At 43.4% G+C, this 22,974-nt stretch overlaps 2 protein-coding genes and 1 long non-coding RNA gene across 12 annotated transcripts in view; 2 read left to right on the forward strand and 1 right to left on the reverse strand.

Moving 5' to 3' along the window:
* Positions 1-3,488, forward strand: part of XAF1 (XIAP associated factor 1) — an 18,021-nt gene extending 14,533 nt beyond the window's left edge. For 3 of the 7 annotated variants that reach the window (XM_021928658.2, XM_021928659.2, XM_021928661.2), the window contains one exon: positions 44-983. In XM_021928658.2, coding sequence (XP_021784350.2) covers positions 44-484 — 441 coding nt within the window. In that variant the 3' untranslated portion in view covers positions 485-983. Of the gene's footprint in view, positions 1-43; positions 984-2,782 lie in introns of those variants that run through there. The other 4 variants (XM_021928660.2, XM_021928662.2, XM_009189504.4 and 1 more) reach the window with 3 other exon arrangements.
* The window catches only part of LOC110741576, a 15,101-nt gene extending 8,510 nt beyond the window's left edge, over positions 1-6,591 (reverse strand). For both annotated transcript variants that reach the window (XR_002517957.2, XR_002517958.2), the window contains exons 1-2: positions 6,501-6,591; positions 6,183-6,322 (exon numbers count right to left, since the gene is read on the reverse strand). This is a non-coding gene — a long non-coding RNA (uncharacterized LOC110741576). The remainder of the gene's footprint in view (positions 1-6,182; positions 6,323-6,500) is intronic.
* Positions 5,042-17,332, forward strand: FBXO39 (F-box protein 39). Of its 3 annotated transcripts, none has more exons than XM_021928656.2 (4): positions 5,042-6,815; positions 9,547-10,649; positions 16,463-16,639; positions 16,971-17,332. In XM_021928656.2, exons 2-4 carry the CDS (start codon positions 9,627-9,629, stop codon positions 17,097-17,099), a joined length of 1,329 nt encoding a protein of 442 aa, XP_021784348.1. In that variant the 5' UTR covers positions 5,042-6,815; positions 9,547-9,626; the 3' UTR covers positions 17,100-17,332. The 3 variants fall into 3 exon arrangements, with proteins under 3 accessions (XP_021784348.1, XP_021784346.1, XP_021784347.1); XM_021928654.2 differs by lacking the exon at positions 5,042-6,815 and adding an exon at positions 6,823-6,962; XM_021928655.2 differs by lacking the exon at positions 5,042-6,815 and adding an exon at positions 6,823-6,958.
* The last annotated feature ends 5,642 nt before the right edge of the window (positions 17,333-22,974 follow it).

Raw genomic sequence — 22,974 nt, forward strand, 5'->3', positions numbered from 1 at the left:
GCTGAAGTCATTTTAAAATTTGATATATTATTCACAATTGCAGGGTAAATGTTGTCTGGATTCAGAGTTTAAGAAACGCTTTCCTGTTGGAAAGCCAAAAATTCTTCCTTCATCTCTTCCAAGTCAAGCTGCTGAAAATCAAACGTCCACGATGAAGAAAGATGTTCGTCCGAAGACAATTAGTATAAACAGATTTCCTCTTCATTCTGAAAGTTCATCAAAGAAAGCACCAAGAGGCAACAACAAAACCTTGGATCCACTTTTGATTTCAGAGCCCAAACCCAGGACCAGCTCCCCTAGAGGAGCTAGAACAGCCTATGACATTCTAAGGAGATGTTCTCAGTGTGGCATCCTGCTTCCCCTGCCGATCCTAAATCAACATCAGGTACTCAGCCTCTGTTTTCTGCTTACCGTGCTGTACACCATCTGCACAGTGTCTCTAAAAAATCCAACACCTGAAAGCCACAACAAATGTTGTGACTGAAAAGGCTCTTTTCTCTGACTCCTGCTTCTCTGGGTGCCCAAATACACTCTCTCGTAGCACTTACCACCTGGTTTATTTGCATCACTTCTGATAGACTGAGTCACCTTTGACTCAAGCCAGGTCTTTGAAGGTGGAGCCAGGTCCCTCATCTCTGTGTCTCTAGCTTCTAGGCCAGGGATTGACATACAGCAAGTGCTCCAAAACGGTTGAGTAAACGAATAAAGCAGTGGATACCCAGTCTATCTCTCTCATGGTGTAGACATGCCACTGAGGCCCAGAGATGAGGTGTCTTAGTCAAGATCCTAAGCCAGTTGGTGGCTTACCTCCAGCAGATCAAGGTTTGCTTCAAGAAGATCAGGGTTTGTAGGCATCTCCCTGAATATCCTGATTTTTACATCCTAGGTTATTTTCTTTTTTTTGAGACGGAGTCTCACTCTGTCGCCCAGGCTGGAGTGCAGTGGTGTGATCTCGGCTCACTGCAAGCTCTGCCTCCCGGGTTCACGCCATTCTCCTGCCTCAGCCTCCCAAGTAGCTGGGACTACAGGTGCCCGCCACCTTGCCCGGCTAGTTTTTTGTGTTTTTTAGTAGAGACGGGGTTTCACCGTGTTAGCCAGGATGGTCTCGATCTCCTGACCTCGTGATCCGCCCGTCTCGGCCTCCCAAAGTGCTGGGATTACAGGCTTGAGCCACCGCGCCCCGCCCGTCCTAGGTTATTTTCTAGTAATAATAACAATTGACATTAGACATTGTTAACCATGGTGTGCCAGTTACAATGCAGAGCTCTTTATAATCTTCATCATAAACAATAGGCATGTATTTCATCCCCATTTTAGAGATAAGGTAAAGTAGCTCCCCAAGGGCTATACAATTAGAGGGTGGCAGGATCCAGCCTGAGTCCCCATGTATATAGCTCCAAAGTTTATGCTCTTAAGCTCCAGACTAAATGCCTCACTTAAAAAAATTTATTTTTTTTCAAAATACAAAAGTACTAGATTTTGTTGGAGCTAGTTAACATAATATCATATAAAGAAGTATAAAAGCAAAACTAACCCTACTTCTCCAACCCCGTACCCTGAGATACCAATTTAGACAGTCTTATGGGCATCTTTTCAAAGCTCTATCTTTGTGTGTACAAACCTAAACAAGGTTTTACTCATTTCTTTTTCTGCACATACTATCTTACTGTACCTAGTACTCTGCCACTTGCCTTTTTCACTTAGTATATGATGCATGCTCCTTACAAAAGACTTAGCAGGCCAAAACCTTTTTTTTAACTTCCTTATGCATCTATGTATGCACATAAGCATATAATTTTACAAAAATGCGTTGATTTCATATTTGCTGGGGATGTTACTAGTGCCTTTTTTCCTGGCCTCCCACGATTTGGTATATTTCCTTTCACAATTTTCTCCATCCTTATATAACAGAGTTGCCAGATTTGGCAAATAAAAATACAGGACAGTCAGTCAAATTTGGATTTCAGAGAAACAAAGAATTGCTTTTAGTATAAGTATGTTCCATGCAATGATTGTTTTGCTGAAATTAAAATTTAACTGGGGCACCCTGTATTTTATTTAGCAATTTCTTACCTGACCACATACAAACATACACATTTGGAGTCCTGTTATATACATTTTTTTTATTTTTTATTTTTTATTTTTATTTTTTGAGACAGAGCCTTGCTCTGTCCACCCAGGCTGGAATGCAGTGATAGGATCTTGGCTCACTGCAATCTCTGCCTCCCAGGTTCAAGCGATTCTCCTGCCTCAGCCTCCTGAGTAGCTGGGATTACAGGCATCTGTCACCAAGCCCAGCTAATTTTGCATTTCAGTAGAGACGGGATTTCACCATGTTGTCCAAGCTGGTCTTGAACTCCTGATCTCAGGTGATCCACCCACTTCGGCCTCCCAAAGTGCTGGAATTACAGGCGTGAGCCACCACGCCTGGCCAACATTTCTTTACATCCTAATGTAAATTCAGCAATACCCAAGGAAATCCCTACAAGCCAAACAATATGGCTTATTTTTATTTTTATTAATGGCTGCCTACGATTCCGTGGTGTGAGTGTTCTCCCATCTGTCCCTCCACCCAGTGATAGCAACAGGCCCCTGTTAAACTTTGTTGCAAGCCTCCTGTACTCCTGGCTCAGTGGGCTCCTGACCTTTTCTGTGCCATTACACTCCAGTCTTTGGGCAGGGCTCATGCTCTGTAACAAGGGACAGCAATATCCAGAGATATTCTAGGAGCTAGCACTTCCTACTTTAACCATATCAAACTTTTTTAATATCTATTTCTTAGGAGAAATGCCGGTGGTTAGCTTCATCGAAAGGAAAACAAGTGAGAAATTTCAGCTAGATTTGGAAAAGAAAAGGTACTACAAATTCAAAAGATTTCACTTCTAATACTAGCTCTCCTGCCTGCTTGCTGGGGTGGTCTTGTGAAACGTGATGGGTTTTATTCGTTGGGCTTTAAAAGAAAAGGTTTGGCAGAACTAAAAACAAAACCCACATATCATCTCAATAGATAAAGAAAAGGCTTTTGATAAAATTCAGCTTGACTTCATGTTAAAAACCCTCAACAAACCAGGCGTTGAAGGAACATACCTCAAAATAATAAGAGCCACCTATGACAAAACCACAGCCAACATCATACTGAATGAGCAAAAGCTGGAAGCATTACCCTTGAGAACTAGAACAAGGCACTTCAGTCCTGTTCAACATAGTACTGGAAGTCTTTGCCAGAGCAATCAGGCAAGAGAAAGAAATAAAAGGCAACCATATAGGAAGAGAGGAAGTCGAAGCATCTCTGTCTGCAAATGATATGATTCCATACCTAGAAAACCCCATGGTCTTGGCCCAAAAGCTCCTAGATCTGATAAACAACTTCAGCTAACTTTCAGGAGACAAAATCAATGTACAAAAATCAGTAGCATTTTTATACACCAACAACATCCAAGCTGAGAGCCAAATCAAGAACGCAATCCCATTCACAATTGCCACAAAAAGAATAAAATACCTAGGAATACAGCTAACTAGGGATATGAAACATCTCTACAACAAAAATTACAAAACACTGCAGAAAGAAATCAGAGATGACACAAATGGAAAAACATTCCATGCTGATGGATAGGAAGAATCAATATTGTTAGAATGGCCATACTACTCAAAGCAATTTATAGATTCAATGCTATTTCTAACAAACTACCAATAACATTCTTCACAGAATCAGAAAAAAAAAAAATGCTTTAAAATTTATTTGGAACCAAAAAAGCACCCAAAAAGCCAAAGCAATCCTAAGCAAAAAGAACAAAGCTGGAGGCATCATATTACCCAACTTCAAACTATACTACAGGGCTACAGTAATCAAAACCGCATGGTACTGGTACAAAAGCAGACACACAGGTCAATGGAAGAGAATAGAGAGCCCAGAAATAAAGCTACAAACCTACAACCATCTAATCTTAAAAAAGTAGAGAAAAATAAGCAATGGGGAAAGAACTCCCCATTCAATAAGTGGTACTGGGATAACTACCTAGCCATATGCAGAAGATTGAAACTGAACCCCTTCCTTACACCAGGTGCAAAAATCAAGATGGATTAAAGACTTAAACGTAAAACCCCAAACTATAAAAACTCTGGAAGATAACCTAGGCAATAACATTCTGGACATAGGAACGGACAAAGATTTCGTGACAAAGATCCCAAAAGCAATTGTAACAAAAGCAAAAATTGACAAATGGGACATGGTTAAACTAAAGGGCTCTGCACAGCAAAAGAAACTAGCAACAGAGTAAACAGACAACCTATAGAATGGGAAAAAATATTTGCAAACTCTGCATCTGACAAAGGTCTAATATCCAGAATCTATAAGGAACTTAAATAAGCTAACAAGCAAAAAACAAACAACACAATTAAAAAGTGGAAAAAGGACATGAATAGACACTTTTCAAAAGAAGACATACGCGTGGCTAACAAGCATATGAAAAAATGTTCAACATCACTTCTCATTAGAGAAATGCAAATCAAAACCACAACAAGATACTATCTCACATCAGTCAGAATAGCTATTATTAAAAAGTCAAAAAGTAACAGATGTTGGTGAGGTTGCAAACAAAGGGGAACGCTTATACACTGCTGGTAGGAATGTAAAATTAGTTCAGCCATTGTGGAAAGCAGTTTGACAATATCTCAAATAACTTAAATCAGAACTACCATTGACTCAGCCATTCCGTTATTGGTTATATACCCAAAGGAATCTAAAGCATTCTGTCATAAAGACATATATACACAAATGTTCACGGCAGCACTATTCACAATAGCAAAGTCATAGAATCAAACTAAATGTCCATCAGTGGTAGAATGGATAAAGAAAATGTGGCAGCCAGGTGCGGTGGCTCACGCCTATATTCCCAGCACTTTGGGAGGCTGAGGCGGTGGATCACCTGAGGTCAGGAGTTTGAGCCCAGCCTGGCCAACATGGCGAAATCCCGTCTCTGCTAAAAATACAAAACTTAGCTGGGCGTGGCGGCAAGCACCTGTAATCCCAGCTACTTGGGAGGCCTAGGCAGGAGAATCGCTTGAACCTGGAAGGTGGTGGTTGCAGTGAGCAGAGATGGTGCCACTGCACTCCAGCCTGGGCAACTAAGCGAGACTCTGCCTCAAAAAAAAAAAAAAAGAAAACAAAATGTGGCACATATACACCATGGAATACTATGCAGTCATAAAAAAGAATGGGATCATGTCCTGTGCAGCAACATGAATGGAGATGGAAACCGTTATCCTAAATGAACTCATTCAGAAACAGAAAACCAAATACCACATGTTCTCACTTATAAGTAGAAGCTAAACATTGAGTACACGTGGATACAAAGAAGGGAACCACAGACACTGGAGCCTACCTGAGGTTGGAGCATGGAAGGAGGGTGAGGATCGAAAAACTACCTACCTGGTACTATGCTTTTTATCTGAATGATGAAATAATCTGTACAACAAACCCTCGTGACATGCAGTTTACCTGTATAACAAGCCTGTACATGTGCCCCCGAACCTTAAAAAAAAATAAGTTAAAACGTTTGGACTATTTTCCTTCTTTCGAACAAAGACAATGGTTTGCCCAAAGACTACAAATAAACAAGGGGAAAAAAGAAAGGTTCCAGTTTTGTCTGAAAGTTCTGATTAAACCTCTGGGGCCTGCAGCCTGGAGAACCTGGAGAACTCTACACCCACAGAACCCGGCTTTGTCCCCAAAGAATAAAAACACCTTTCTAAAAGCTGCTCTTCCACCTTTCTTTGGGTTCCACCCTGGTTTTCTAGGGCCAGGGATGGCCACAACCGGGACCCCAGGATGAGGGCAGTCTCAGGGAAAGGGGAGCACGAGGTGTTGAGGGAGGCTGGGACAGTGGGTAAGGGCCAGGTGAAGTGGAGAGGGGTGGCTTCGAAGGCTTCAGGCAGGGAGAGTGGCTGGGGGAAGCCTAGCGATGCAACCTATCCAGCCGCAAACGGCACACTCCCACCTTTCTGCCTGGGCTTTCAGGAGACCCGGTTAGGGCACCCGCCTCTGCTAGGGGAGGAAAATAGGTGGGTAGGACGTCTTTAGTTTTCCCTCCCTGGTTGGCACCTGTGTGATATGGTGGACCAACCGTGGGTTCGAATCCCACCTCCCCACTTACTACACGTTCTCATTGGGAAACTTCATTCACCTTCCAACACCTCCGTTTCCGTATTTGCGAAATGATGTGTTTGTATTCCTATCTTCCTTGACGGGACGGTGAAAGCAGTTCTCTGGCTTTGTCTTGCCTAGGTAAGTCTGGTGCTTAAGGCTTTCCTTTGGGAGCCTTGTCTAAAGAGAGGAAAGCGGACCCGAGGGCTGAGCACGCTGCGGCGGCTTCCATAAAAAAAAAAACCCGGGGCTGGGTCAGGATGGGAAAGGCAGCGAACTGAACGGGCTTGAGCCCCAAGTCTGGGGCTGAACGTCTTCCCTGCGTGCAGAAGGAAGGGCAGGAGCATGCCATCCTCACCTGGAGCGCCGGCCGAGCCTCCCGCCTCGCAACGCCTGGCCAGGGCCCCGTCTGGCCCTCTGCACGTGGGATCCACTGACCTGGCAACTGTAGGTTTGGGACTGAGACCTGGGGGCAGGAACAGAGTCTTGCAGGTGGCGGCGCGTCACAAAGGCGGCCCGAGCTTGGCATTTACCCTGGGCCAGAGCAAGGCGCAGACCCCGGGCGCCCACGGAGTTGGCATCGGAGCAGCAGCTGCGCGGGTGGAGCAGGCAGGCGCGCTCGCAGTCCCCGCAGCCCAAACTGGGCGCAGCCCGAGCAGGGCTCAGCGAACGAGTAACGGGCGAGCGTGGGCGGGAGCAGGCTGGGGTGGCGGTGGGATGCCCGGAGGCCGGCGTAGGGGAGGCGGGCTGCTCTCATCACCTCCTCTGGGAAGCGTCTTTGGCTGCAGGAGTTGCCGGGCCAACTCTCCTCCCGCGGTGGGTAGGATATCTGTAGATTTCCCTCCCCGATTGGCAGCTGTGTGATATGGTGGAACAACCCTGTGTTCGAATCCCATCTCCCCACTTACTACACGTTCTCCCTGGGAAACTTTATTCACCTTCCAACACCTCTGTTTCCGTATTTGTGAAATGGATGTGTTTGTATTCCTCCCTTCCTTGACGGGACGTTGCAGAAGTACCTGAGCACCCACTTTCTTATTAATGGCAGCCAGCTCTTGTATAGCGTTTACTATGGGGTAGGCACTGTTCCTGGTGCTTTCCAGGTATCAGCTCACTTAATCCTCCCAACACTAGGAGAAAGGCATTATTACTACCCCATTTACAGATGTGAGGACTGAGACACAAAGAAATGGACTTGCCTAAGGTCATCCAACTGCAATGGGCATAGCTAGGATCCAACCCACTAAGCTACACTGCCTCTAATGGGGTCTGGGGTGATAAGGAGAGGCTCCCAAGCATTAAACAGGACTTCAAGTCTCCTTGCAGCAACTCTTCCAGACAAACATATTCTTCCAACCCCACCCTACAGCACCAGTGTCTGATGATTTTTCTCACCTACAACCTTGCTGGCCAAAAGGTTTCATGGAGCATTTATTTATTTATTTATTTATTTATTTATTTATTTTATTATACTTTAAGTTCTGGGATACATGTGCAGAACGTGCAGGTTTGTTACATCGGTATCCATGTGCCATGGTGGTTTGCTGCAACCATCAACCCGTCATCTAGGTTTTAAGCCCCGCATGCATTAGGTATTTGTCCTAATGCTCTGCCTCCCCTTGCCCCCCACCCGCAACAGGTCCCAGTGTGTGATGTTCCCCTCTCTGTGTCCATGTGTTCTCATTGTTCCACTCCCACTTATGAGTGAGAACATGTGGTGTTCGGTTTTCTGTTCCTGCGTTAGTTTGCTGAGAATGATGGTTTCCAGCTTCATCCATGTCCCTGCAAAGGACAGGAACTCATTCTTTTTTGTGGCTGCATAGTATTCCATGGTGTATATGTGCCACATTTTCTTAATCCTGTTGATCATTGATGGGCATTTGAGTTGGTTCCAAGTCTTCGCTTCGTGGAGCTTTTAAATTGGTTTATCTCTTCTGCAGCACCTTTTAGGAGCTTTGCTTGGTGGAGTGCTGTGGAGGCCCCCAGCCTTGCACAGTTCACAAGTGGTTGAAGAGACCTATTTCTTCATTTGTTAAATGTTTAAGTAACTTCTTAAAAGCAGAAGGAGGACGTCAAGGGGTGTGTGGGTCCCTTGGGAGAAAAGGCAAGGACACAGATTATAGGTCAGACACTTTCCAGACTTCCCCACCTCTTCCTTCAACAGTTACCAAATCGTGTCTTCTAAAGAACTCACAAACACATCCCCATTCCCACCACAATGCCGGGACTCTGCTCTTGATCGTCCTTCCTCTACCCACCCTCCCCCTAGAGTGTCCTTTCCACACCTCAAAACTCACCACATGGCTTCCAGACATGTGACCCATCAACCTTCATGGCTCTCCATGACCTCAGCTGGGGTTTTCCACCCCGTTCTGCTGTTACAGCTCTTGAATGTAAACACAACTGTCCACAATGTAGCTAGATACCGGAAGCGGACAGGCCATGTCAGGATTCCAAAATCTTGGGGAAATGGGAATTGGGAATCTCTGACCTCTAGGACATAATCTTTATCCCTTCACTCAGGACCCCTTGATCCAGCACCTCTCACTGCTCCCACATGATCCAGTTCCTCCATTTCCAGCCCACGTAACAAGTGCCAGATGACCAAACCATTTTTAGTTCCCTGAATGGGAACATGTCACATACATTCACAGTTCTTTTTTTTTTCTTTTTTTGAGATGGAGTTTCACTCTTGTTGCCCAGGCTGGAGTGCAATGGCGCCATCTCAGCTCACAGCAACCTCTGCTTCCTCAGCTCAAGTGATTCTCCTGCCTCAGCCTCCCAAGTAGCTAGGATTACAGGCATGCACCACCATGCCCGGCTAATTTTGTATTTTTTTAGTAGAGACAGGGTTTCTCCATGTTGGTCAGGCTGGTCTCGAACTCCCAACCTCAGGTGATCCGCCAGCCTCGGCCTCCCAAAGTGCTGGGATTACAGGCATGAGCCACCACGCCCGGCTCACAGTTCTGTGGCTTTGCACGTGTTGTTCCCTCTGCCCAGAATGCATCAGTTCCTCCACCACTACCACTAGGCCCACCTGATCTGCCTCACAAATCCTACTCACCCTTCAAAACCCAACTCAGGCATCACCTCCTCTGAGCAGCCCTCTCTACTTCCAAACACTGTATTTAGCCAAACAGAGTAAGTCACCCTCCATGTGTGCTACCCCACACTAGAGTCTGCCTGAACCTTCCCACTCTCTCACCGGGTTATAATTGAGTACTGGTCTGTATCCCTGGATAGACTGTGAAATCCTTGCAGGTGTGGACTGTATCATGAATGTATCATTGAACCACCCACACCTAGCACAGTGCCCAATGCACTTGGGACCACAGGGAAAGCTGGTTCATTTGAGTTTCGTCTCTGTTTGACAGATAATGGCTCTTCTTTTTTACTCCCCACAGAAAGCAAGTGATTGCTTTCCTTTCCTCATTTTTGGAAGCCCTGCCTAACACACAGCTGCACTCTACATCCCAGTTCCTGGATGGACGAAGAAAGTGAACTGATCCAGCCCCAAGACCAGAGCTGCTGGGCCACTCTGCCCGATGTGTGTCTGTGCCGTGTTTTCTGGTGGCTAGGAGACAGGGACAGGTCCAGGGCTGCTCTTGTCTGCAGAAAGTGGAACCAGATGATGTATTCTGCTGACCTCTGGCGGTACAGGACCATCACCTTCAGCGGGAGACCTTCCAGGGTACATGCATCTGAAGTTGAGTCAGCTCTTTGGTATGTTAAGAAGTTTGGTCGTTATCTGGAGCGCCTGGAGGTCAAATTCCTGAATCCTTACAATGCTGTCTTGACCAAGAAGTTCCAGGTCACCATGCGGGGCCTCCTGTCTTGTCTGAGTAAGAGCAACAACCGTCTGAAATCTCTTTCCATCCAACACCTGGAGCTGGACCGCCTGGTGTGGAGGAACAGCATCAGGAGCTCATTCATCAGGAGCTTGAGCTTCTTCTTAAAGAAGATGGGCAAACACCTGGATTACCTCAACCTAAAAGGGGCCAGGCTGACTGTGGAGCAAGGCTGCCACATTCTCGACTCCCTCAGCCACCTGAGGAATGAGAATGTGATCTCGGAACTCAACATCGAGGACTACTTCAGTCATCACCTTGCTGTCTACAGCAGCCCCCAGTTCAAAAAGACCATGTCGACATTCCACAATCTTGTGTCCCTGAACCTCAACTACAACTGTATCTCCGACGAGCTGCTTGAGAATTTGTGTGAGAACGCCAGCACCCTCTGGACCATAAACATCAAATGCCACATTCATGACCCCCACGGACAGGTCATCTGGGGTATGTCCTGGGCCAAGCTGGCCAGGCAGGCCACCAATCTGAAGGTGAACTTCTACTTTGAACGGATCATGAAGTACGAACGCTTGGCCCGAATCCTCTTGCAGGAGATCCCAGTCAGGAGCATCAGTCTGAGAAGCTGCTATTTCAGTGACCCAGACTGGTCCATGAGACCCACTCTGATAGATCTCCTGCCCACCTTCCGGCACACTCTGCAGGTAGGTAGGACTTGTGAGGAGTGACTGCTGTTTAGGTGACTGGCTTCCCCAGAAGAAAGCCCACTGCTGCCTGCTCTTGGCTGGGCTCCCAAATGTTCACTCAATCTCAAATTGAAGTTCTAGCAAATATCACCAACTAAGCCTTCTCCCCTCCTCCCAAGACCACAGTAGGCAACAAAAGCTGCTACTCACTTCCTACATGTGGTAGACACAAGGAATTATCTGGTTAGCTGTCAGCCAGGGAAAGCCCCTAAATCCCCACTCAGAGCTATGAAGCCTGAGCCAGGAGGTGCCCTGCAGGTGAAGAGCAGCTGGGCTGCCTCTTCCTACCTTTCCACCAGGTCACAGCAGCATGCAGGAGACCCTGTGACTCCTATGGTCAGATCTCAGTTGGGGGATCTGTCTGGTTATAGCAGTGCCAGTGCCTGGTAACTGGGGAGATAGAATGGGGAGGACCAGTCCAGACAAAAAGTCAAATTTGATTTACACAACTGAAGAACTCAGAGTTTCGGGCTGTTCCCTAATCTAGCAGCTTTCTCATCTGTAAGATCAGGATCATTTTGTCTTTCCAAGGACCTCACAGTGGTTGTGACAATTGATATTAACAGGTTTATGTATCTCTGCAAACATGGATGGACTGCAAGGTGCTAGTACCTCATTAGGGATCCATATAACCCTAAGGTGGGGTAAGGCAGACATCGTCATGGTGCTTGTATGCTGCAGAAGAACTTGAGGTTCAGTGACCAGCCCACAGTCATCCAGCCAGTCCACTGCAGGGCTGGGACGAGCACCTTGTATACTCCAAGTATACTGCCTCCAAATTCCAAGTTTTGCAAACTTGGATGAGATCACTATCATTCTCAAATCTCTTCCTCTAAGAACTACATGTCCAATGTCCCTTATCTAAAAAGCCACCAAATTCCATTAACACCAGACCTGTCCTACAAGAAATGCTAAAGGGAGTTCTTCAATCTGAAAGAAAAGGGCATTGATGAGCAATAGGAGATCATCTGAAGGTACAAGATGTATACTTACTATTGCTTACTGGGAATAGTAAGTACGCAGAAAAACACAGAATATTGTAATACCGGAATTGTGGTGAGTCAACTACTCATATCTTAAGTAGAAAGACAAACATATAAGCTGATCAAAAATAATAACAACAACAACTTTTCAAGACATTGACGGTACAATAAGATACAAATAGAAACAACAAAAAGTTAAACTGTAGGGAGACAAAGTTAAAGTAAAAAGTTTTTATTCGTTTATTTATGCAATCAGTGTTAAGTTGTCATCAGTTTAAAATAATGAGTTATAAGATATTGTTTGCAAGCCTCATGGTAATCTCAAATCTAAAAACATACAACAGATAAATAAAATAAAAAGCAAGAAATTAAACATAACTCCAGAGAAAATCACCTTCCCTAAAAGGAACACAGGAAGGAAGAAAAGAAGGAAGAGAAGACCACAAAACAACCAGAAAACAAATAACAAAATGGCCAGAGTAAGTTCCTACTTAATACTAACATTGAATATAAATGGACTAAACCCTCTAATCAAAAGATGTAGGTGGCTGAACAGATTAAAAAGAAAGACTCAGTTATCTGCTGCCTACAAGTAGCATATTTCACCTATAAAGACACACGTAGATTGAAAATAAAGAGATAGAAAATGATATTTAATGCCAACGGAAACCAAAAAAGAGCAGCAGTAGCTATGCTTATATCAGACAAAATAGTTTTCAATACAAAATCTATAAAAAGAGACAAAGAAAGTCATTATATAATGACAAAAAAGAGTCAATTCAGCAAGAGGATATAACAATTGTAAATATATATATGCACTCAACACTGGAGCACCCAGACATATAAAGCAAATATTATTAGGGCTAAAGAGAGAGATAGACCCTGATATAATAACAGCTGGAGACTTCAACACCCCCCTTTCAGTATTGGGTAGATCTTCAAGACAGAAAATCAACAAAGAAACAGCAGACTTAATCTGCATTAGGAACAAAAAGGGCCTAAAGGATATTTACAGAAAATTTTATCCAATGGCTGAAGAATACACATTCTTCTCCTTAGCACATGGATCATTCACAAGGATAGGCCACACGTTAGGTCACAAAAAAGTCTTAAAACATTCAAAAAATTGAAATTATAACAAGCATCTTCTCTGACCACAACAGAATAAAACTAGAAATTAATAACAAGAAAAATTTTGGAAATTATATGAACACATGGAAATTAAACAATATGCTCCTGAATAACCAGTGGTTCATGAAGAGATTAAGAAGGAAATTGAAGTATTTTTGAAACAAACAATAATAGAGACACAACATACCAAAACCTATAGGATACAGTGAGCAATACTAAGAGGGAAGTTTATAGCTATAAGCGCCTACATCAAAAAAGAAGAAAAGCTTCAAATAAACATTCTAATGATACACTTTAAAGGACTAAACAAACCAAGAGCAAACCAATCCCAAAATTGGTAGAAGAAACAATAAAGATTGGAGCAGGAATGAGTGCAAGTGAAACAAATAATGCAAAAGATCAAGGAAATAAAGTTTTTGAAAAGATAAACAAAATTGACAAATCATTAGCCAAAATAAGAAAACAATGAGAGAAGACCCAAATAAATAAAATCAGAGATGAAAAAGGAGACATTACAACCAATACTGGAGAAATACAAAGGATAATTAGAGCCTATAATGAGCAACTGTATGCCAATAAATTGGAAAACCTAGAAGACACGGATAAATTCCTAGACACTTACAACCTACCAAGATTGAACCATGAAGAAGTCCAGAACCTTAACAGACCATTGACAAGTAACAAGATAGAAGCTGTAATAAAAAGTCCCAAAGCAAAGAAAAGCCCTTGACCTGATGGCTGTACTGCTGACTTTTATCAAATATTTAAAGAAGAACTAATACCAATCCTATTCAAACTACTCCAAAAAAATAGAAGCAGAGGGAATACTTTTAAACTCATTCTGCAAAGCTGGTATTACCCTGATACCAAAGCCAGATAAGGACACATCAAAAACAAGAAAACTATAGGCGAATATTCCTAATGAACATTGATGGAAAATTTCTCAACAAATTACTAGCAAACCAAATTTGACAACACACTACAAAGATCATTCCTCCTCACCAAGTGGGATTTATCGCAGGGATGCAAGAATGGTTCAAAATATGCAAACAAATCAATGTGATACCTCATAACAACAGAATTAAGAACAAAAAACATATGATTATTTTAATCAATGCTATAAAAGCATTTGATAAAATTCAACATCCCTTCATGATTAAAACTCTCAAAAAACTGGGTGTAGAAGGAACATACCTCAATACAATAAAAGCCATATATGACAGACCCACAGCTAGTATCATATTGAATAGGGAAAAACTGAAAGCCTTTTCTTTAAGATCCGGAACAAAGTAAGGATGCCACTGTTACCACTGCCATTCAACATAGTACTGGAAGTCCTAGCTAGAGCAATCAGATGAGAGAAATAAAAAGCATCCAAATAGAAAACAAAGTCAAATAATTTTTGTGTGAAGATGTGATATTATATTTGGAAAAACCTAAAGACTCCACCAAAAAAAAACTATCAGCTAAAAAAATTCAGTAAAGTTTCAGGATACAAAATCAACATACAAAAATCAGTAGCATTTCTATATTCCAACAGTGAACAATCTGAAAAATAAATCAAGAAAGTAATCCTGTTTACAATAGCTACAGATAAAATTAAATACCTAGGAATTAACCAAAGGAATGAAAGATCTCTACAATGAAAACTATAAAATATTGATGCAAGAAATTGAAGAGGACACAAAAAATGGAAAGATATTCTATGTTCATGAGTTGGAAGTATCAATATTGTCAAAATGTTTATACTACCCAAAGCCATCTACAGATTCAGTGCAATCCTATCAAAATACCAATGACGTTCTTCACAGAAATAGAACAGAGAATCTTAAATTTATATATATATGGAACCACAAAAGATGCAGAATAGCCAAAGCTGTCCTGACCAAAAAGAACAAAACTGTAGAAACCACATTACCTGACTTCAAATTATACTGCAGAGCTATAGTCACTAAAACAGCATGAGACTAGCATAAAAACAGATTTTGAGCTCCTTATATATTCTGGTTATTTATTAATCCCATAAAGACCAACAGAACAGAATAGAGAACCCAGAAACAAATTTATTCATCTATAGTGAACTCACGTTTGACAAAGGTGTCAAAAACATACATTGGGAAAAGGACAATCTCTTCAGTAAATGGTGCTAGGAAAACTGGATATCCATATGCAGAAGAATGAAACTAGACCACTATCTCTTGCTATATATGAAAATCAAATCAAAATGGACTGAAGACTTCAACCTAAGACCTCAAGCTATGAAACTACTACAAGAAAATGTTGCGGAAACTCTCCAGGACACTGGACTGGGCAAAGATCTCTTGAGTAATACCCTACAAGCACAGGCAACCAAAGCAAACATAGACAGATGGGATCACATCAAGTTAAAAGGTTTCTGCACAACGAAGGAAACAATCAACAAAGTGAAGAGACAACCCACAGGAAGAATGGGAGAAAATATTTGCAAGCTACCCATCTCACAAGGGATTAATAAACAACCAGAATACATAGAGCTCAAACAACTCGATAGGAAAAAAAAAAATAGTAATCCAATTAAAAATGGGCAAAAGACCTGAACAGATATTTCTCAAAAGAAGACATATAAATGGCAAAATAGATATATTAAAAGGTGCTCGACATCACTGATCATCAGACAAATGCAAATCAAAACCACAGTGAGATATTATCTCACCCCAGTTAAAACGATTTTTATTCAAAAGACAGGCAATAGCAAATGCCGGAAAGGATGTGGAGAAAAGGAAATTCTTATATACAGTTGGTGGGAATTTAAAGTAGTAAAGCCACTGTAGAGAACAGTTTGGAGGTACCTCAAAAAACTAAAAATAGAGCTTACATACAATCCAGCAATCCCACTGCTAGGTATATACCCCAAAGAAAGAAAGTCAACATATCAAAAGATGTCTGCACTCTCATGTTTATTGCAGCACTGTTTACAATAGCCAATATTTGGAAGCAACCTAAGTGTCCATCAATGGATAAAGAAAATGTGGTACATACACACAATGGAGTACTATTCAGTCACAAAAAAGCATGAGATTCTCTCGTTTACAATAACATAGATGCAACTGAGGTCGTTATGTTAAGTGAAATACATCAGGCACTGAAGGACAAACTTTGCATGTTCTCACTTATTTGTGGGAGCTAAAAATTAAAACAATTTAACTCATGGAGACAGAGGGTAGAAGGATGGTTACCAGAGGCAGGGAAGGGTAGTAGGGGGTGGAGAGGGAAGTGGGGATGGTTAATGGGTACAAAAAAAGTTAGAAAGAACGAACAAGATCTAGTATTTGATAGCACGACAGGGTGTCTATAGTTAATCATCATTTAATTGTACATTTTTAAATAACTAAAAGAGTATAATTGGATTGTTTGTAACACAAAGGATAAATGCCTGAAGTCACAGATACTCTATTTACCCCATTGTGATCATTACACATTGTATGCCTACATCAAAATACCCCATATACCCCGTAAATATATATACCTATGTACCACAAAAATTAAAAACTAAAATTAAAAGCCCCCAAACCATCATAGCTATCAGGCCCAGAGCCAGGTCGTGGAACTGTTACAGGACAACCCAGCCAGTCTCAGCATCTCTGCCCACACACATCTTCCCTTTCGGTGCTTTTCCAGAAATTAACTTTTGAATTCAACAACAACCACGAGTCACTGGACGAGGAGCTGCACCTCCTCATCGTATCCTGCAGGAAGTTGTTTTACTTCAAAATCTGGGCTTTCCTTGATGTTAGGTTTGTGGAGCGGATCCTGAAGAGTCAGAAAGAACGGCAGTGTGCCCTGCGCACACTCAAGGTAAGCGGTCCCCAGGCTGGTTCCACGAGGTGGAGTGGGGGCATCCGGGAATGGTACTTCCGCTCTGGAATGAAGGGCAGAGATGAGGCAATGAACAGAAACATCTGTTCATTGGAAATCAGCAGTTTCACAGAAGGGAATTTGGAGCTCTTTTTTCTAGCAGTTGGGTTTGGTCTTTTCCTGATTCTGCCAACATATTTTCCTGATTCAACAACTGTATGTGTAGATCATTTAAGTTGTTGTCAAGCCCTGAAAAGTGTAGTCACAATGTGTCTGTGTGTGTGTGTGTGTGTGTGTGCTCATATGTGGATGCATTTCTCTGTTGGCACAGGTGAGAATTTATACAAACAGATATGAGACGAATGAAGAGGACAGGACCCTGCGGGAAATTTACAGGAAGTATAGAAAGCTGATCGACTCAGAGCTTAGCTATTTCGTCATCGCTTACCCTATGATGTAATGAACGCTCTACAGATGAAGAAAGCTAGGAGCACTTTGAACTTGAAAATCATTTCTCTTAGAACTACACTCGGGCATGGCCAGCCCTTTTGCTCCTCTCTCTTCCCCTCCTCTCTCTCTCTTTTTTTTTTTTTTTTGGTCAGTTCAATACCAACAGGAGCAGCCCAGCAAAGGCTGAGACTGCCGATGACCTGAAGGCTCCAGGTGGCTTTAAAGCACTATGTTTACCAACTATCCAGGTGTAATTTCTCTTTTTGTCAGTTTTGCTTTTTGACACCCTCACTCATCCACAGAGCTAAAAACCCAAAGCCACTCAGAGTAGCTTCCTTTTTTTTTTTTTTTTTTTTTTTTTTGAGATGTGTTGATGAAAAGACTCAAACTGTGTAAAATATTTTTAGAGATTTATTCTGAGCCAAATATTTTTAGAGATTTACTCTGAGCCAAATATGAGTGACCATGGCCTGTGACACAGCCCTCAGGAGGTCCTGAGAACATGTGCCCATGGTGATCGGGGTACAGCTTGCTTTTACATATTTTAGGAGGCATGAGACATCAATCAAATAGATTTAAGAAATATATTGGTTTGATTCAGAAAGGTGGGGCAACAAAGCAGGGGCTTCTAGGCTGTAGGTAAATTTAAACATTTTCTGGTTGACAATTGGTTGAGTTTATCTGAAGACCTGGGATCAACAGAAAGGAAATGTTTGGGTTAAGATAAAGGATTGTGGAGACCAAGTTTTACTGCGCAAAGGAAGCTCTCAGACAGCTGACTTCAGAGAGAGCAAGTTGTAAAATGTTTCTTATTGGACTTAAAATGGTCCCTGGCTCTTAGCTCATTATCTCCTGGAACTGGAAAGGAAGGAAGGAAAACAAAAGGGAAAGGAGATTCTCTATAGAATGTGGATTTTTCCCACAAGAGACTTTGCAGGGCAATTTCAAGGTATGACAAAGAAATATATTTTGGGATAAAACATTTTGATTTTCTTCCTTGTTATGCCAGAGTCAGATTGGAAAGTCACTATATACAGGGTTAAATAAAACCCATCTGACTAGAATTTATGGCTTGTAGGGCATGACTCCTCCTCAGACCCCTTCGATAGGAATTTGGGCAAGATTTAAAAAAACAAAAAAATAAGAGCTTAGTCCTCAGGCAGAGTGCGCAGAGTCTCGCTCTGTTGCCCAGGCTAGAGTGCAGTGGTGCGATCTCAGCTCACTGCAACTTCTGCCTCTCAGGTTCAAGCAATTCTCCTGCCTCAGCCTCCAAGTAGCTGGGACTACAGGCATGTGCCACCATGCCCAGATAATTTTCATATTTTTTGTAGAGATGGATTTCACCACATTAGCCAGGCTGGTCTCCAACTCCTGGCCTCAAATGATCCACCTGCCTCAGCCTCCCAAAGTGCTAGGATTACAAGCGTGAGCCACCACACCTGGTCCCAGAGTAGCTTCTTACTAGAGGACCCTGACTCCTGCTGACCTGTGCACCTGAAAAGGTGTGTGTAACCATGGAGCAAATCGAATCACGTTTTCTACTGACTGACATTATCAGTTTATAAATCCTTTGTATCTGCTGACCTTCATGTGGGAACCTCCTGACATTGACATTGTCTGGGCCCGATCTCAGATGCATAGAAATCTCCAGACTACCATTGGATGAAGCAGGAAAAGCCCCACTTTTAGGAGGAGTCTGCTCAGAGCCGGAACTCCCTCCCACAGAAGGAACTCAGCCCCTGACTTAATGGCATCATGGACTCGAATCTCCTGCCTCTGTTTTTGCTGTGTCTCCTTCATTTTTCCACAAATATGCTGGGACTGGGTCTGTGACGTTGAACATAGACGTAAATGGCCAAGTTTGATGGCTCCAAACCTCGCTTTTGGAGCCAGGTGTCTGGGGTTGAGTACTGGCCTGCCATGCACTTGTCTTGTGCCTTTGGGTAAGAATTTAACCTCCCTGAGTTTCAGCTTGTCTGTGTGTAAATGAAGAAAAAAAATTAATTACATGCATTGCAACACATACACCTGGCCTGTGGAGGCTTTTATCTTGTTTAATATATGAAGGAACAGGCTCTAAGGAAGTTAATTTACCCGGAGGCATACAGCCAATTTGTGGCAGAACGAATAACAAAGTCTCCAGATTTAGAACCCAGGACTCTTTCTTCCACCTAAACAACAGAATGCGAAGAACCCATTCCCTCTCCCTTCCTCCACCCAGCTTATCTCAGACAGATATTAAAGTGGTCACTGGTTGAGTGTTTACATGCTAGATATAAATTCACCTAGTTTCATTTAATCCTCACACAGCTCTAGAAAGTAGAGACTACTGTTATCCCTCTTTTAGAGGGATCCTGAAGGGTTGCCAAGTCTAACCTGCCCCGTCATGCATTTAGGAAGTGCTGGAAGGGAGTGTCAAACCCAACCCAATTCCAGAGCTCTGCTCTTAATTCCTACATATTATCCCCCACGGCAAGAGGATTTGGGGTCTGTTGTACCGTAATTCTACTAAGTGAAGAGCATGGTTGGAAGAGAGGATCAATGATAATAAATTCCTGAGCCCATGCCATAGACATTGTATTACTTCTGGTCCTTTGAGGGTTTTGTGCATGCGATGGCATAGAGTTCTTTTTTTCAATAGATACAAATTAATAAAATCCCAGAACACTTTTAACAAGTGACATTTCAGATTTTGTCTGTCTTGCCTCTTGTGTGCTGTGCCCATATAGTTGCTTAGCTGAGGTTTTCGGAAGTGAGAAGTGTTGGTGACACTGTCAGACAAAGGATTGGCAACTGTCATAGACTCACCATCCACCACATGGCACTCACAGGTGGCATTTATTCACAAACAGACCTCAAGGACTCCAAAATACTGAGGATTTTCCATGGTATCCAGAGATGATGAGGGAACAAAGGTCTGTACCAGCCTGAGCAACAGGCACCCGTCAATACGGCTTGTTACTGACACGTTAATCGCCATGGCAACATAAAGCTATTCTTTCCTTAAATTTAACCATCCCAACAAATTTGAGAAATGCTAACTCCCTCCAATAAGGACTTTCTGAACCTAATTGAGATCGTCCTTTTAAATGCCATTTATGATATGAGGCAGGCAACGGGAAGTATTTTATAAGTAACTTGTCTTCTTTAAGGATTTTAAGGAATATATGCCAGGGACTGACAGCCACAACTCACATAAGCCTCAAAACAAGCTACCCTGTGCTCCATAATGACTTTATTATGCAATTGGTATAAAGGTAAACCAGAAAAAAGAAAAAAAAAGCGGGCTCAGGCTTTTTAGGTATTAATGAGACTTCAGTGTTTGGAATACAAGTAGGTTGATAGCATTCTGCTAATTCCATTTCTGGGCTAGACTAGATACTTTTCAAAGTCTCCATTCACAGCTCTAAGGTGTATGCCTTCAAGACACACATTTTTTAGGGCTGTAGGCCAAATTGAAAGGAGCCAGCCTGCTATTTTATAATGTGGACTGTAGGCTTGCCTGTAGTAAACAGGGAGATGTTTCACTATTTCTTCTCTGTCCTATCAGCTTTTCTCAGCCCTTGAGGCAGTGTACGTATCAGCAGATGGCAGAGGTTAGTCAATTTCTTTTCAAAGTCCAGCCAAAGATAAGCATCTTTAAGCCTCTATCACACCACTGCACTCCAGCCTGAGCAACAGAGCGAGACCCCATCTCTAATACAAATAGACAATAGGTAAAACAAACATAAGCCTCTACACTTCTTGACTTCTTCCTCCAATACTCTTTTGGAATTGCTTTTGGCAAAGTGTCATTGGTGGCTGCCTAATTGCCACATCTAGAGGATGCTTTTCCTTTCTTAGCTGACTCTCTGGAGCCTTTGACCTGCTGACCCAGTGCCTCAAAAAGTGGCACCCGAGGCCGGGTGCAGTGGTTCACGCCTGCAATCCCAGGATGTTGGGAGGCCGAGGCAGGCAGATCACGAGGTCAGGAGATCGAGACCATCCTGGCTAACACGGTGAAACCCCGTCTCTACTAAAAATACAAAAAATTAGCCGGGCGTGGTGGCGGGAGCCTGTAGTCCCAGCTACTCGGGAGGCTGAGGCAGGAGAATGGGGTGAACCCAGGAGGCAGAGCTTGCAGTGAGCCGAGATCGCGCCACTGCACTCCAGCCTGGACGACAGAGCGAGACTCCGTCTTAAAAAAAAAAAAAGTGGCACCCATGACACCCATGCTCTCCTGGCTTCCTCTAGCCCCTGGGATGTTTCGCCCAACCTGAGAGTGTTGATGTTTCTCAAGACTCAGCCCCTCGGCGGCTTCTACCACCACCTGTCTGCAGATGTCTCCCAGCCCTCTTGCTATAGCCAGACCTCTCTTCACCCACGGACTCCTCATACTCAGAGAGAGAGCTTGCCCCCTTGGCTCTCCCACCCTCACCCTTAATTTATTTTATTTTATTTTATTTTATTTTATTTTATTTTATTTTATTTTTAGACAAGAGTCTCACTCTATCGCCCAGGCTGGAGTGCAGTGGCACTATCTCAGCTCACTGCAACCTCTGCCTCCCTGCTTCAAGCAATTCTCTTGCCTCAGCCTCCTGAGTAGCTGAGATCATAGGCAGTTGCCACTACATCCGGCTAATTTTTGTGTTTTTAGTAGAGATGGGGTTTCACCATGTTGGCCAGGCTGGTCTCGAACTCCTGACCTCAAGTGATCCACCCACTTCAGCCTCCCAAAGTGCTGGGATTACAGGCGTGAGCCAGCCACCGTGCCCGGCCTTCACCCTCGTTTTAGAAGCCCTCCTCCTCCTACGTTCCCTCTCAGCAATCCATTCACCCTGTTACTCAAGCCAGAAACCTGGGAGCCACCCTAGATCCCTCCCTGTCCCTCGCCCTGTATAACAAATCAGTCTCCAAGCCACTTAGCCCCCAGACATTTCTGGACTCTGTCCCTTCTTCACTATTTCTATATTCCTGTCTTAACTCAGTCTCTCTTATGTCTACCTGGATTGCTGGGCCTCCTGCATTGCCTTCAGGCCCCCAGTTCCAATCTCTGCCCAGCCTCCAGCCCTCAGCCCCATCCACACTTGCCTAAAAGCACCCTGCTCTTTCAAGCATCGGTTTCTTCCTTCCCGTCTTCCTGGAATGTCCTTCCTACCTTTCTCCTTGACTGCTGAATTTCTGTTCATGTTCCATAGCAGGTGCTCACCAATTGGTAATGGCTGTTTCAGACAGGCTCATTAGCGTCCTTCCTGTCTCAGTTTAGGCGGCTCCTCTTCCAGGAAGCTGTTCCTGATCCCTAAGGCCGTTCTCACAGCTATCATGGTTATTGTCGCTTCGCCTCCCTCCCTACTCTGCCTGCTACATGATAGGTGCTCAATAAATGTGGGAGATATTATTTTGAAATTTGTACTTTTCTCTAGTCCCAGCTACTCAGGAGGCTGAGGCAGGAGGATCACCTGAGCCTGGGGAGGTCGAGGCTGCCGCGAGCCCTGATCACGCTGCTGTACTCCAGATTGGGTGACAGAGCAAGATTCTGTCTCAAAAAAAAAAAAAAAGAAAAGAAAAGAAAAGAAATTTGTACTTTTTATTTTTATTTTTTTATTTTTTTGAGACAGAGTTTCACTCTCTCACCCAGGCTAGAGTGCAGTGGCGTGATCTCTGCTCACTGCAACCTCTGCCTCCTGGGTTCAAGCGATTCTCTTGCCTCAGCCTAGCGAGTAGCTGGGATTACAGGAGCCGCCACCACGCCTGGCTAATTTTTGTAATTTTAGTAGAAACGGGGTTTCACCATGCTGTCCAGGCTGGTCTCAAACTCCTGACATCAGGTGATCCACCCGCCTCGGCCTCCCGAAGTGCTGGGATTGCAGGCATGAGCCACCGTGCCTGGACAAATTTGTACTTTT

Source organism: Papio anubis, chromosome 17 (genome assembly GCF_008728515.1).
Source record: "Papio anubis isolate 15944 chromosome 17, Panubis1.0, whole genome shotgun sequence".
Classification (NCBI taxonomy): Eukaryota; Metazoa; Chordata; class Mammalia; order Primates; family Cercopithecidae; genus Papio; species Papio anubis.

Bases quoted from the DNA above. Each gene is read 5' to 3' on its own strand.
- FBXO39 (XM_021928656.2), top strand. From the start codon at position 9,627: ATGGACGAAGAAAGTGAACTGATCCAGCCCCAAGACCAGAGCTGCTGG. The intron at 10,650-16,462 runs GTAGGTAGGACT...GTGCTTTTCCAG, and splicing joins CCTTCCGGCACACTCTGCAG to AAATTAACTTTTGAATTCAA. The intron at 16,640-16,970 runs GTAAGCGGTCCC...CTGTTGGCACAG, and splicing joins GTGCCCTGCGCACACTCAAG to GTGAGAATTTATACAAACAG.